The 15,595-nt window shown below is 40.6% G+C and overlaps 1 protein-coding gene and 2 long non-coding RNA genes across 5 annotated transcripts; 1 reads left to right on the top strand and 2 right to left on the bottom strand.

Moving 5' to 3' along the window:
- Positions 1-119: 119 nt before the first annotated feature.
- Positions 120-4,778, bottom strand: cstf1 (cleavage stimulation factor, 3' pre-RNA, subunit 1). Of its 3 annotated transcripts, none has more exons than XM_079341136.1 (6): positions 4,658-4,778; positions 4,127-4,317; positions 3,771-4,048; positions 3,479-3,676; positions 2,658-3,048; positions 120-851 (listed from the first exon to the last, which is right to left on the bottom strand). In XM_079341136.1, the coding sequence occupies exons 2-6, from the start codon at positions 4,293-4,295 to the stop codon at positions 592-594; spliced, it is 1,296 nt and encodes a 431-aa protein (XP_079197262.1). In that variant the 5' UTR covers positions 4,296-4,317; positions 4,658-4,778; the 3' UTR covers positions 120-591. The 3 variants fall into 3 exon arrangements, with proteins under 3 accessions (XP_079197262.1, XP_079197261.1, XP_079197260.1); XM_079341135.1 differs by having other exon boundaries at positions 4,127-4,320; positions 4,608-4,777; XM_079341134.1 differs by having other exon boundaries at positions 4,127-4,320; positions 4,662-4,777.
- Positions 4,775-6,419, top strand: LOC306822252. The gene is made up of 2 exons (XR_013778876.1): positions 4,775-4,843; positions 5,706-6,419. It is a non-coding gene; the product is annotated as an uncharacterized lncRNA (long non-coding RNA).
- Positions 6,420-6,776: 357 nt separating this feature from the next.
- LOC306822251 lies at positions 6,777-10,833 on the bottom strand. Its single transcript, XR_013778875.1, has 4 exons — positions 10,607-10,833; positions 9,217-9,276; positions 7,553-7,677; positions 6,777-7,366 (listed from the first exon to the last, which is right to left on the bottom strand). It is a non-coding gene; the product is annotated as an uncharacterized lncRNA (long non-coding RNA).
- Between the last annotated feature and the right edge of the window lie 4,762 nt (positions 10,834-15,595).

The following is a 15,595-nucleotide window of genomic DNA, read 5'->3' as shown; positions in this document are numbered from 1 at the left end:
TGCTCCGTGCAGGTTGCACAATTCTTGCAGCAACAACTGTGCTCTTAAAATAACTACAGCGAACCATCATCATCGCTGTGGTTATGAACTTCATCGAGAACATTCATAGAAGAGGCCTGTTTTTTTTCCTAATAATTGTTTAATAAAAATCTGAATAACAACAAAAGGACACAGACCAATTATAAAAGTGAAAAAGACAACAAACCTTCTCTGGTGTCACGACGAACATACTGAGAAATATGAGATGTGAGAAGAGTTACAGCTGAAGGGTCCAAGCAGCAGAAGAAGTCAGAAATGATTAGTTTGGATTTGAGGATGATAAACGTTCAGCGTGTTAAGAAAATCACAAAGATTTGTTATCCAAAAAAAAAAAAAAAGGAGACCTTTAGAAATAGTGCCCACGCTCTTAACTCTTGAAGTACTGTCCAACAAATTCCACAGCACAAAATCTGAATTTAAAAAACAGACATTAAACGACATGAGGTTTTAGAAGAAAGATGAAAGTTCTGTGAGCTCATTGGAGACCTGAGTCCAGCGTCCTGTTTGAGTCGAGGTTGAAATCATTAAAGAAAGGCGGGACCTGGAAGTGTCTCAGTCTGTGGTGGTGCGGCGGTACCAGAAGCGGGCCCTGAAGTCGTCGCTGCAGGTCATGAAGCCCGGATTGGTGGGCGAGTGGACGATGCAGCGGACGATGTTGTTGTGTCCCAGAGACAGCAAGTTTTTTCTCTCTGCCGTGCGCGAGTCCCAGCAGCACAGGCTGATGGTGCGCTCGTCTGGCAGCAGCACGTAGTCCTCCGTGTGGTTAAACACACCCTGCGTGCGATGCATCTGTCGGCCGCTCAGACCTGCACCTGGAACACACAGCAGGAAGGTTCAGTGCACCGGTCAGACCACACAAGCCAAACTGTTCACGAGTACTCAAAGTATTCTACGCCATTAAAAATTATTACGTACAATTAAATTGAAAGGTTAGCACATTAGATATGAACTTCAGCTAGCTTGATTGTCGGGCTAATGAAAGCTTCATGAGTTCAGAAAATTCAATCCGTCATGTTACAGCTGAGCTCATTTAAATCTTTAAAGAGCAATCTGAATCTGAATAAAGTGAGCTCACTGTGATCAAACATGAAGGAAACGTGCTCTGCTCAGACAACAACAACAACACAGCAGCCAGGATGTCCTCCTTCACCTTTACACTCTGATCCTCGGGAGTCTGGGTTTGTTTGGACCAGAGAAGGTCGGCGGTTTGAAGACACCCCTTACACACACGTTTACTGATGACGTTGCATTGAAGATGTTGACACTTTTCTGATTCTCATGTTGCAGAAGGAGATCAATGAGAATTCAAATTGAACTGATTAGCATGGGGGGGGGGTGATTTATTCATCGTTTCTTAGACAGCACATACAGCGAAACGTCTCTGAACACAGAACTGTGATGTAGAGACTGCTGCTGTTCACTTTCTGTAACAGCCTCTTTTACTTCTTTTCAGATTTCATCAGTCTTCTTACCTAAACACTGACGACGTGTGTGTGTGTGTGTATTAACGCAGGAAGGAAACATCCCGCACTCACTGAAGGATATTACTCTATGGTTTCTCTGGTATGAACAGCTCTCTCTCTCTTTATTACAATGTTTGCACTTCATCGTGAGGGTGAAACTATGAGTGGAGGAAGGCCTTCAGGGTGAGACATGAGCCGTCCACTTCGACCCACGGTCCTTGTCACCGTGTCAGGGTTCCCTCCCACGATAACGACCAACTCACTAATCATGATCACGTACTCAACTCTATCACTCTCTCCACCCGGCTGTTTGTTAGCACGGGTAAACTGGCCTTCTCTCCTGAACGGTTTACTGTTCCGACTCTGTCTTACATCCCTGGATAAATAATCACATCTGTTAGTACTTTTCCACAATCAGGAACAGGAAATATTTTCCCCACACCATGTACAGTGACCCACTGTCAACAGATTCAAGAAAGAAGTCCCAGGAAGTGTTGTCACTGTTTTAGAGTGTCTAAATCAGCACCTGTGAGCTCACCTGGTTCAGGCTCATTTCTTGTTTTTACTCACCAAGAATTATAAGCAAACTCTTGCACACTGTCTGACCAGTCATTTCCACACAAGTCTGTGCGCACCCTGGGCCGCAAGTGTGCTGGCACTATGGCGCCGTGCGATACCACAGTCAGTGCTGCTGCGTCCATGTCACAAGCGTCACGCTTTCCAAGGAGCTTGTCAGCTGCGTCACTGCTCCGTCTAAACACGCACGCAGGCAGACGGTGCGACGAGAAAACACGCGGCGCGCGTGGTCAAATTCAAACACGATGTGATGTCTGAATAAAACGTCGTTCACAGACTCCCGAGCGTAAATCCCATCACGATATCACGATCCTCACAGGGACGAAGCTACGTGCTGTTTGCATGTTTTTCCTTGTGACGCCGCATGTGCAGCCGCTCGTTGCTGCGGCAACCCTTCAGAGAGGCGCACACCATCGGATGGAGCAAAGCCGCAAAAAATGAAAGTAACAAACAGTTTGACCACCTTCACAGTTAGTTATGTGTGTCACTTTAAACACAGCTTCTCACAATGTCTGTCCAACACTTCACTTATTCAACCTGATGTATGACCCTGCAGCAAACACCACAAAGCCTCCTTACCCGTGTACTTGACCAGTGTCCGGCCTGTAGAGATCTCCCACAGTTTGACCACTGAATCTTTGCCACTGGACAGAATGTACTTGGAGTTCTTGGAGAAGACGGCAGAGCAGACCTCGGCTCCGTCGTGGGCCTTGTCGAAGGTGCTAACGCAGCGGTTGGAGACGCCATCCCACAGCTTGATGCTGCCATCCTTACTGCAGCTCACATAGCTGTTGGCGGAGTGGTTATAGCTGACGCCGCTGATGGTGTCTGTATGCTGGTCGAGAGGGTTGCAGGACACAAAGCACTGGAAGGTGTTGATGTCGTAGAGACGGAGAGTGGGGTGCTGTGTTCCCACCAGCAGGAAGTCGCCTGATGGATGGAAGGAGATCGAACGCAGCATTTCAGCTTCCTGTCAGAAGAGACGGAGAGCGTTAGATTGCAGGAGTCGAGTTGGATCAAATTAAAATGTTGCTATTTTCACAGCCTTGTTTACATCAACTTGCTCATTTCTATTCAACTTGAAACCCATGAACAGAATAATTACACTTCAGTATATTTAGATTGAGGGCGCACTCACTACTGAGCCTCAGCACGCTTCACACCAAGGACTGAGAGTGAGTGCTCTTAGTCATGCTCAAGCACGGGTACACAACGTGGACAGCCTTTGTGTGAGTGTTTGGGCTGTATCTGACTAAAGTTAGTGAAATTAAGACACACAGTCAGTACAGTAGCAGTCATGTTCTCTGTGTTGTTCTCCGATGCACAGACAGACTCAACAGCCCCCCCTTCTCCTCGACTACGGTAGTGCGAGTGCGCCCTGAGAAAGCCATGTGTCATACCTGTACATATTTAAACGCTCGTTTCGCAGAGGGCTTCGAATAGTCAAACAGTTTGAGGGTGTAATCTCTGGAGCCAGAAGCTAGAATCTGTTCAGTCGGATGAAAGGCAAGGCAGGTGACTTCGTCTACGTGGTCATACAGCGTTCGAATCACAGGGTGATTCTCCATGTTTTGCTGAGCCGTCTCATTCATCATCACCTGACGGAGCAAAAAAGAGAAAAGAAAAGGACATTAACAGTCAATGCAGGTAAGTAAAAAGTAAGTCTATACTCAGGTCTCAAATTTGCCTCACTTCAATAGGCATGGCGCTCTTGGCTAACATGCGTTCAGTGTCCAGGATCTTGATGGAAGCATCAGCAGAACCAGTAGCGATCAGCTGGCCATCACGACTGTATGAAGCCACACGGCACGGGCCCTTGTGGGATGTTACATAGCAGGTTTCGTACTCAGACGCCTCCGGAGACATGGTCTGGACATCTGCATCGAATTCCATATCAATACCCACACCGGGGGCCACCGTGTCCGAGCGCCCAATGGCATACTGAACTGCACTGTCATCATTCTCCATCCCTGGGAAAAAAAAGGTTTGATACAGGTCATTGACCATCCTCTCAGAGATAACTCAAACTAGCAGAAAACAACTGTTACCTGTCTTTGCCAGCTGCATCAGCTGCTCCGAGGGCGACACCACGTTAGGTGGTTTGACCTCATTGATGAGGCTGTTGGCGATGCTCGTGTATCCATCATAGAGCAGTTGGCTGATGATCAGCTTGTACAGGTGCTGTCGGTCCTTCAGAGTCGGTTTAGGACGATACATGATGGATCAGGTTAACCTAACTCTTCTGTAACAAAAGATGTCATACGTTAGTCTTAGTTCTACATTAGCTACCATTTGTCCGCTTCACCACTTGACAGTTTTATCTTTAAGTATTACAGCAGGTAGATATTCTGCCTCCGTATCTAACTTGTGTGTCTGACACACACCGTTACCTGTGGTCAAACACTGCGAATGTATGGAACCGGTATTTAGCATGGGTTGCTAACGTTAGCTTTGTTGCTTTGGTTAAGAAAAAGCAGAAACAACAGGAGTTAAAGCAAAGTTTAAACTAACCGACAAGGCGGAACGTACCTCAGCGACAGCACTCGATAAAATAGAATAGTATTGTTATATGCAATGACTTACAAAAAGGTAAGAATGTGTAAAGTTAACCCTGTGCAAACTTCCAATGGCGCTTCTTGACCCAAACGTGCGTTACGTTGCACGTAAATTGCGTCTTACGTCACAACTTGGTTGAGGAGAGCAGCGCGAGGCGGGGGAGATTTGTTGGCTTCATATGAAACAAGTCTTTTTACATCTAAATTCAGGTGTGAATTATGTATTTTTGTACGTTTGATTTGTCATTAAAAATGATATTCTCATAGAGCATTAACATTTCACCATGTTATTATCATCATTGTATGTCAGTATAACGTCATTTGAAATACAGCCTATTAGCCCTATTATGCCGTAAATACATGACCAAAAAATCACAGCAAAAAATGTGGATTGTATTAAACGAACATGTCTGTAAATGGTATGAGAATACTTCTATTATGATATCTATGATGATATCTATAGATGTGTGTGTGTCTGTGTTCATGAGTTCAAATGAACCTTGTAAATTATGATTGGCATGCTAGCATAGTGTTTTTTTCTTGTGTGATCTTTGTTTTAGTTTATTTATTTACCTTTTTTCCCCTCTGTCTCTCTCCAACACTTATTATTAACACCAGAGTTGTCTTTGCATATTACAAAAGCAAACAAATCATGCCTTATTTCACCTATTTTTATGGGATTTTATCTGCGTTCCAAAAAAGCTGCAACCTTTACTGTTTGTAGTCTGTCATCTTTGAACCTTGTTTTTTGTATTTGTGTCTTGTTAACTCTCAATGTTGTACTTTATGAATGTCAGAGTATAATATGTATTAAAACAATATTACAAACATTATTTCATCCATATTTCCTTCAAGCCACACTTTCACAGTGCTGGTTTTGCCAAAATATGGGCATGGTTTTATACACTCACATATTTAATATTGAGTGACACTCTACCTTTTAAACAGAGAATATTGATACGGCTGACACTCGTGCAGTGAACACTAACACTCTTTTTCATGTTCAGGATGAGAGAGAAGAAAACATTGTAATTCCAGCTGCCAAACCCTTTAAAGGTGTGTCTTCTTACAGAAGGTTCTAGTACAAGTTCTTCAATGATGGACGGCTTGGAGACGATAGCTGAGACGAGGATGAAGGAGAAAATCACAGCCATCCTGGACAACTCTCACTCTCTCCATGATGAGCAGTTCCTTCAGCCATCTTCTCATCATCCCCCAGGTGCAAAACGGAGTATTTCAGGCGCTCCTTTGTGCCTACCTCTATCAGACTGTAGAACAGCAGTGAGTCCTACAGTCTGTCTTCATCATGAACATCACTGCCATCATCAACACTTCATCATGCATGGCAAAATGTCTGACCTTGTTGATGAACAGAGGCTTTGACTGTTCCATAAATACATCTCAAACTAATTGTACCTTTATCAAATGATTCAATATCACACATTTAAATGTTGCACTAACGAATAATACTTTATTTGATTATTACTATATGAAAATCAAAATTCAACAAACAGTTGTGCCATGTGAATAAATATTTAATAACTTTGTCTATATACAGAGGTGTAAAGTAACACATTACATTTACTCACGTTACTGTAATTGAGTAGGGTTTTTTTTAAGCAAGCCACTTTTACTTTTTGAAGTCATTTTTTAAATTTTGTACTTTTACTTTGACGAAAGTCGGTTTTCTGTTAAGTATTGTAGTTTAAGACATCTAATACAAACTAAAATAGGCTGGTCTTAAAATAATTTATACAATTATTATGAATTAAAAAAAAAAAAAGAACTATTTTTCATCTCAGGTTTAGTTTAATCTAAATGAGCCTTTGAGGACACAGCTGCATTTGAGACTAAAACTCATAGTAATAATAATAATAAGAATAAGAATAAACAAAAAACACTAAAATACTCTTTACACTGTTTCTGAGTGAGACAAATACCCTGTCAGGATTTTTTTAAATAGTTTAACCTTTCTTGTCATAAAACAGCCGATGACTTGAACATTACAAGCCTCAGTAATTAAATTATCATTAAAACATACTGCTGGTTCAAAAAAAGAAGGGATAATCTTTTGTCATGTCTCAATTTATCATTTGTTTTTGTCACTGGGATAAAAAAGAAAATGTTCATCTGAACAGATGAATCTTTGTAAAGACGATCCTTTAATTAAAAAAACCCTTTGAGATTTAAATCATCTTTTTTGCAAAAAGGAGAAATACGTTGTTAAAACAAGTAACCAGTAACTTTTATCTAAAGTACATTTTCAACAAACTTTTACTTGAGTACATTTTTAAACTGCTACTTTTACTTATACTTCAGTTAAATGTTATTAAAGTAACAGTACTTTTACTTGAGTAGAATATGTTAGTACTCTTTACACCTCTGTATAAAATTACATTAAACTGTGTGAGAGACTAAGAGTGTGTAAAACAGTATAGCCTATAGTGACATCTCTTTGAGCTGTATTGTGTCTGTCATTGTTGAGGAGCCGTCGGCCTCTTTCCGAGCAACGATCCGGAGACTCTCTGATGGGCTGTGAGGAGCGTCTCAAACTGACCAGCACAGAAGAAGCAGATGGAAACAAACGTCCTCTTTGCTGGTCAAGCCGGGGCGCTCCTCATCGCTGGGCTGCAGGCTGAAGGGGGCGGTGCTGGGGGTGGAGGGGGAGGGGCAGGAGCCATGAATTCATAGGGTTCATGTTTACAGTCAGCTGCTCCACTGAGGACTCCTGCCCTGTGACACAGAAATACAGATAGTAAATAAGAGTAAACAGAACTTTAACAGTGGATATAATGTCATAATTTCCTTCAAATAATGAAATGATTTAATCTTCAATGACAAATTAAGAGTAATCTTGACCTTATCCTAACTTTATGCTGCTACTTCTACTATTGTAGTGTCAGTGAGGGGATGACTTACTTTGATGAGTTAAAAGAAAGGCGTTCACCGCTCTTCATCTGCTCCTGTACTCATCCATCCTTCTCGTCTGGTCTGGGATGTAAACATCTTCTCTTCATGTGGATGTCTTCATTCTCCTCTTCGGCCTGTTGACACAAAAATAAACACAACGCTCTCACAGAGTTAGTCAGACAGATGATAATGAAATACATGTTTAGAAGAGCAAGAAATTCAATCAAATGTGTTTTAAATTACAACTCTTTGCAGATCATAGAGAAAGGTATATTTAAAATACATTTGTGTTCATGCCGTTAAGAATTGTCAACTTACCTCTGGTTCAGGTATCTACAGCTTAATACAATCAAATCATAAGGCAGCCAGGAATGAATTCAAACCCGGTGCTAGATATACCACCTGTGTGATCAGCAACCATATAATCAAATATTTGGGATACCCTATAAGGAGCTGCTGTAAGAGAGGGGAGCGAGGTCTGAAGTCTTCATCTTCATCCTCTTCGTACATGGAGTCTTACCGGAGTCTTCACTCTCCACGTCAGAGCTGTCAGTTCAGTCAATGTCCTTGTTATTTGGGGCAGATACTGCTGGCTTGTAAAAGTCCGCTCAGCAGTTCAGATTGAGTATTTGAGAGGCTGTCGGTGGTCGGTGAGGTGTCGCTTCCTTGTTATTTGGGGCAGATACTGCTGGCTTGTAAAAGCCCGCTCAGCAGTTCAGATTGAGGATTTGAGAGGCTGTCGGTGGTCGGTGAGGTGTCGCTTCCTTGTTATTTACTGATGGCTGAAACTGCTGGCTTGTAAAAGCCCGCTCAGCAGTTCAGATAGAGTGGGGGATGGGAACCGTCAGTCCAGTTGATGTCGGGGGAACAAGTTACAATAGATGATTTTTGAGTTTTTGTGGTTTTGGGAGTCCTTGGTCCTACTTTAAGGTCGAGTCCGGAGGTGGAAGGCTCCTCATCGTCCATGTCTTCTTAATCCCTCCTCTGCCTCTTCGCACGGTCCTGTGCTACTGCAGCGCACTCCTCCCTGATCCTCTTCAAGTGGGAGCGCCGGCCAAAGGTGGATGGAACCGACTCTTCTGGACCAGCAGGGACAGGAGGACTGACGGGGACGGGTGGATACGCTGGAAGGAACTGCACGAGAGGGGAGCGAGGTGGGAAGTCTTCATCTTCATCCTCTTCTTCATCTTCATCCTCTTCTTCATCTTCATCCTCTTCTTCGTCTTCATCCTCTTCTTCATCTTCATCCACTTCTTCGTCTTCATCCTCTTCTTCATCTTCATCCACTTCTTCATCTTCATCCTCTTCATCGTCTTCATCCTCTTCTTCATCTTCATCCTCTTCTTCATCTTCATCCTCTTCTTCATCTTCATCCTCTTCATCGTCTTCATCCTCTTCTTCGTCTTCATCCTCTTCTTCATCTTCATCCTCTTCTTCATCTTCATCTTCATCCACTTCTTCGTCTTCATCCTCTTCTTCGTCTTCATCCTCTTCTTCGTCTTCATCCTCCTCGTACCCGGAGTCTTCTTCATCTTCATCTTCATACCTGGGCGCCTGGTGATGGAGTTCTTCTTCAATGCTGGCCAAGAGGTCCTCCGCGAACTGCATCAGGTCATCGAAGAAGTCTAGGGGATTGCCCCCAGCCTCACCTGCGAAAAGAAACTCATGCTCACCTGCCTCCATGTCAGGGATGACGGGGCCTGGGAGATCATGGATATCGAGGAAGTCGTCTCCTGTGAGGTCATAAAACACAGGTTGAAAATCCAAAACATTTGATCATGTGATATAAACAATATAAATAATAATAATAATAATAATAATAATAATAATAATATAAATAATCTATGTATGTAACCAAATCACCAAGCATAATAAAAGTGAAGTCATGTAGAGGCTTTTTCAAGAGTGGCCTGTTCAAAGTCACATCAGATATTGTGCAGTATGTTATATTTTAAACAACATGAGCACTGAACATGAAACAGACATCATGACTACATGTATGGACAGGATGCTCCAATGTACGGCTGACGACGTTGTGCTACAAATTAGAAACTAAACTTCAAACTATCAAATGATGACATGATTACAAACATTTCTTCAAATTAAGGCTGCAGAATCAGCTGCCAGCTAAATGACATTTTTATCTAAATGTTTTTGCCTGTACATACAGGAGCCTCAGGTGGAGGGAGACTGCCTCAACACGCTCCTCATTTCAGCTCATTGACTATTTGAGTATTTTACAAGGACTAGTTTCTATAATAATAATAATAATTTATAATTTATTAATCCCACGAGGGGAAATTCAGTTTACACTGTCTAATGAACACACACATAGTCCGAGATACACAGGAGAGGTCTCAGAATGAGGGGGCTGCCCACAGCGAGCGCGCCAGAGCAGTTTTTTGGGGTTTGGTGACTTGCTCAGGGGCACCTCGGCAGGGTGCCAGGACTTGAACCAGGAACCCTCCAATTCCCAACCCAATTCCCTACGGACTGAGCTGCTGCAGGCTTCAACTATCCAAACAAACCAACACGATCCTTATCTACACAAAACAACGTGCTCCTGTTTGTTTACACAGCACATGCGTCATGACGTCATGACGCTCCATGCTAATTCGTTCCATCATCTCCATGGAGCACAAGAAATACACATTTTTAGCATTTTTCGAATTTCTGCTCCTGTCGTCAGATCGTATGCTAACATTTTCTTAATGTCGATGTTAATGTTGTGAAAATAAAATGCTCTCAAACCAAAACAACATTGTTTAAACCACTGGAAGTGTTAGGTATTTCCCTCCACTTTTTTCCCGGAATATCTGAAAGATTTAGGTCCTCAACAAGTGTTTTACAAAGTGACATCGACTTGTGAAAGTTTAGCTTTAATTTCGTTTTTTTGTTTGTTTTTCAAACATTCCCAATAACACGGTGTGAACGACCTTTAAATGTAAAAGTTACGCTGATTTCTGAACTGATGAAGAATTTAAATATTGCAGAGAGGATGTACAATGCATTATTAAATAGTAAATTGATAAATTAGGCTGCATAAAAAGATTGATGTCTTACCTAAAAAGAAGTTGGGATGAGCCACCATGACTGGTCTGTTAAAGGCCAATTAAAGACTCCTCGCTTTCCACTCGAGATGAAGTATCCAAAAGGTTTGTTGAAGTTTTCTAGAAGTTTTCTTGAGCGCTTTTCAAAGGTTAGCTTCACAGCTGAGATTTTGCAGGTCAACTCGTTCAAAGTTCAAGTGCAAAAGGGGAGAATTGAAGGTTCCAGGGTCTTATATAACCTCGGTTGGCTGTTTCCATGACAATTGATGACGCGCGTGCGTCCGTCGGTGCGTGCGTGCGTGTGTGTTAGTGCAGGCATGGGAAGAGAAATATTATTTTTATTATTCAGTCACTATGGTTTGTATTTTATTTTCATTATATGAACTTGTATAAATCCTCATGTCACTGCACGTATGCAGTTATATCTTGTTCATGAATCATGTAGGCAGCTTCTAAAGATGCCATGTGTTGTCTTTCTGTTAGACACAATCGTTTTTTAAAGAAATAGCAAAAAACAGGGACATACTTTTGGATATTGCGAAGTGTCTAAGGAATTGTTCTCTCTTCAATGATAAAATTGTGTCACAGACATTAATGTGAACCATCAAAGTCATCATATCATCTTTAAATGTTGCGTTTTGAACAGTTTCTCATGCAGCCTATTACATAAAGTAAAGAGTATCTATGATCTTTAATCTTTGCATATAGTGAGGGAATTGCAGTGAGGGAATTAGGCCTATATCATTGTATATTTTTCAAATCTGGAATCAAATTCCTTACCGATAGATTTCTTCACAAACGTGTTCATAAAGGTGTCTTATAACATATTTAAATCCAACTCCTGTAGGAAAATCCAAGACAGCTGCTCAAAGTCAGGTACCTGGAATAGTAGCTACTCTATTGGCACGAGATTGGTGAGACACTGAAAATGTTAACATTTGCTTTGGTAGCTTGAAACGGGTCAAACTAGGGGCTTTTTAGGATTCTGAATCCATTTCGAAAATTTGTTTTGCAAAAAAACTCCTGTTGGAAAAATGGCCACGCCCACTTTTACATGCAAATTTACAGTATAGCATTTAATAGTTTATTAATATCTCAAATGCAAGTGAAAAAAAAATACTGCACCTCATTGTTAAATGTTTTAGTGGTCCAGGTCTGAGTCTTCTCCACTCTACTGTTCTTAAAGTGGGGAATGAGACCCCCTGCGGGCTCGTGAGACACTGAGAGGGGGGTCTCGAGATGCTTTCCATCACTAAATACAGAGGCTGAATGATCTAAAATTGTATATTTTACCCATTATGGTGAAAATAAAACACTCAAATATTAGTTGAAATACTACAGTTTATACTCAGAGGTCTCCAACAGGGGGCTCGCGAGCTCCTGGTAGCTCACGGGCCCTCAAAAAGTAGCTCACCAAGCAAATCCAAAATAAAAAAAAATTAAAGAAAGAAAGAAAATATTTACTCTATGCATGAACAAAACCTTACTCAATGCAAACTGTATCTACTTACTACAACTCTAGATCTATCTAACCAGATTACTATGTACTAGTCGACAGCATGTAGTGTCAGAAATCTCATTAAAGTTAAGCATCTAATATTATTAATATACACTGCAAAAACACAACAAAAATAAGGGGAGTAGAAGTAGCTTGCGACTTGTTTTAGTTTTTTGAAAGAAGCTCTCATCCAAAAAAAAGTTCCAGACCCCCGTTATACATGTTCTGCTTCTAGCCTTTCTTACAACAAATTACTACAGTAAGGAGACCTGGGTTCCCCGGTCTCTAGCACAGTTATGTCGGGGATCCAAAGCTGAAATGTTTGGGAACCTCTGCTCTACATCATCATTGACACAGTTCTTGCATGCTATACCTTTATCATTTATGCATGCCAAGATTCATGTTTAAAAAATGGTTAACAGCAGCAAAGTGATGTTTATGCGTCTCATAAGTGAAAGAATGCAGACTGAGTCTGCTGCTCCCGACGAAAATTAACACAATGTGAGTGTCTGTTCAGGAAATTGTGAATGTCTACACAGTCCTACAGCTTATACATTATATTATTATACAGCCTTTCTTTCCTTGTTGAAATAGAGACAGTGGGGGTTCACGGTCTCTAGCAAAGTTATTTTCGGGGTCCAAAGCGGATATTTTTGGGAACCTTGAGCTACATTGTTATGACCTGGCTCAGGAGGTCACAACAAAAGATGGAAGACACACGAGGGTAAAGTGTGAATAATTCTTTGATTAACCCAAATTAAACCGAATTATACCAATTAGTAAAACTTTTCATTTCCAAATGAAGACCAAATTCTCAAAACAAAACAAAAAACACAGGGTACCTGTGAGCAGGCAGAGCAGAGTGTGAAATGGCAGCAGGTTAAGTAACCTCAGCACACCAGGCCCAGGTGTGCTGAGGTTACTCCAATTAGTGCTGCACCGAGGACATTCTGTAAACATGTTCAAGTAGATTATTCTTATTCTTCTCTCGGAAATTATATGAGTGTAGATTTATAACAAGTTGATCAGATGGAGTGGATACATTATTTAATGTCATTTATAATTTAATGTTCATATTATTATAATGTCACAGAGGTCGTCTTTTTCATAAATGCATAGAAAATGATACTTATACTATCTTTGCATAAACCTACCTTCAGCTTCGTACGCCAACACTAACAATGACAAACCAGTAGAGGGCGCACAAGTGCAGCTTCTCCAAGAAAGTGGAAACATGAACACAATGTTTTTTTATTTTAATTTTTTTACACTTTTATTCTTACAAGCTTTTTAGCTTGTCCTGTTTAAAGTAACACACTTTGGCCTCTGATGTTATGAACCTGCTTGCATGTCAGTATCTGCATTTGTGATCATTAGTGTACATTGTTCTGTCAGGGATTTCTATCCATCCCAGCCTCCATTATTTGGACCAATAAAAAATAAATTAGGCTTTAATTTGGTTCAGTATTCTGCTTTCAATTTCAATTTAATGCTAAATATTCAGGTTTTTTTGTTGGTTTGTTTCTGTAGAAAGGATATAATGTTGGCACACACAACACAAAATGAGTTTAATAAAAAAAATCTGATTATTGCCCATGTAAACACTTAGAGTGATACAAAAAGGATTGATGTGGTTGAGAGTTTGATAATGACAGATTTATAACCTGTGTTTGGCAGTTATTGGTTTTGGTACTAAAGAGAAAAGTGGGCCATGAGACTGCTATTCTTTTGCTCTGTAAAGACAAAGCTGTGCATGCGAGTGGATATAGGCCTCCAGCATTTAGCACCCACCCACACACTGTCTCTCAGTTGCCACCTCCTGCAATGTGGCTCATCAGTTCAAATACTGGCAAGAAAGATACAAATGTAATACATGCAAATGAATGGTAGCTTAGCCTGTAAGGGAAATAGTGTTATTCAAATTATAAATGTGTTTCTTTTTTATCATGTGCAAAAACTGCTTCCCCATTCAAACCTTAACGAAGTAAGCTCATTATTTGGGCCATGAGTGTGCAGAGGCATGCAGCTTGTCACCAGACATAAGATATGAATTTAAGAGAGAGAGGCAAGAAGCATATTGTCTCAAGTGATTTAAAGTTGACTGAAGTTGTTAATCTGTATTACATTTGCTTTTAGAGCATTGTAGTGTTGACCTTAAATGTCTTACAGAGCCTTCCCAAGTTACTATGAATACATAAACAGCTGTATTCTCATGTAGACATAACTGGATGAAAGCAAAAAAAAAAAAAAGTCTGTTAACAATGTATAGAAACAACATCTGCATGGCCAAAAGGTGTAGCACAACATATTTTCTTGGTGTCTAGTCCCTCTTGATCATCAGCCATGAAACTTGACACACACTTCTATCCTGGTAACCACAGTTACATTGCCAATCATCTATCAGCATATTCACTTTTTTAAAGAAGACATCTGTAAAAAAAAATATTTTTTTTAAAACATCAATAACTCAGTCTTTAAACATGCATGAAATGTGTGTCCACCCTGCAGGACTGTAAGCTGTTTGTGGACGGTATAAAACGTGTGGTAGGAGGTGTCTTGTTACCATGTCAACAGAAAGCATGCGCTCAGTCATCCTGCAGTTGCCTTGGAGACCAACTTGAGTCTAGCAGTAAAATTAAATAAAAAAAACTATTTGTTTTCTTTCAGCAGATGTCATCTAATGATTGCACGGTCAATCCCACACAATGACACACTGTTCAATAAGGGAATAAGAGGCTGGAAAACATCACTTTGTACATCAGAGGCATTTAGAGAAAACATATTCCAAAGGTTTATCATGTAAAATGAACACAGAGAATACATCCAAATAAACTGTGGTCAATTTGAAGTTAAAATGGCCTATATAGAAGGTCTACTCTATATGTAAGGTAATAAGTAAGTGTTTGTTAGTATTAACCATACCACAGAGAAGAATAACTCAACCTTGCACTAACAATGTATGAGAGTTTTAACTTGTTGGAGCTCATTGTTTGTTTTGATTCAGTCTCAATTCCCTCATCATCAATCTTTCTAGCTGTTTTTTTACACATGCAAAAAAAACCTCTTTCAGATTGAGCTGGATGTGTGAACACAATTCGCAGACTTTTTCATCCATACTTAAACTGGCTCCTTTTCCTAAATCACTGAAGAAAGTCAGGGTGAGTCGATGGACACAGCAGAAAACATTCAGGAAGATTGATCACGAGCGGTCAGGCTGGGATGATGATGTTTATGTTATACAAACGGTGCGATCCTTGTCCAAGTATTGCAGCTTCTTTATATTCTTTTCTGGGAATGGACAGGAAAAACTTCAGACTGGGAGGCACAAAAAGCAACTAAGAAGGGTCCCAGGGACTTCATTTAGTCAGTCAAAAAAGAAACAACATAAAAAGATAAAATGCAAATATAACCTTTCCTCTGCTTAATGTGTAATCACAGCAGCTATGGTGTAGATATCCAAACAGAAAAATGATGTGAGTTTTATTGTACTAGGTCATATGAAGC

The sequence above is a fragment of the Symphodus melops genome (assembly GCF_947650265.1).
Source record: "Symphodus melops genome assembly, chromosome: 4".
NCBI classification, from domain to species: Eukaryota; Metazoa; Chordata; class Actinopteri; order Labriformes; family Labridae; genus Symphodus; species Symphodus melops.
This window is presented reverse-complemented; position numbering and strand designations above follow the sequence as displayed.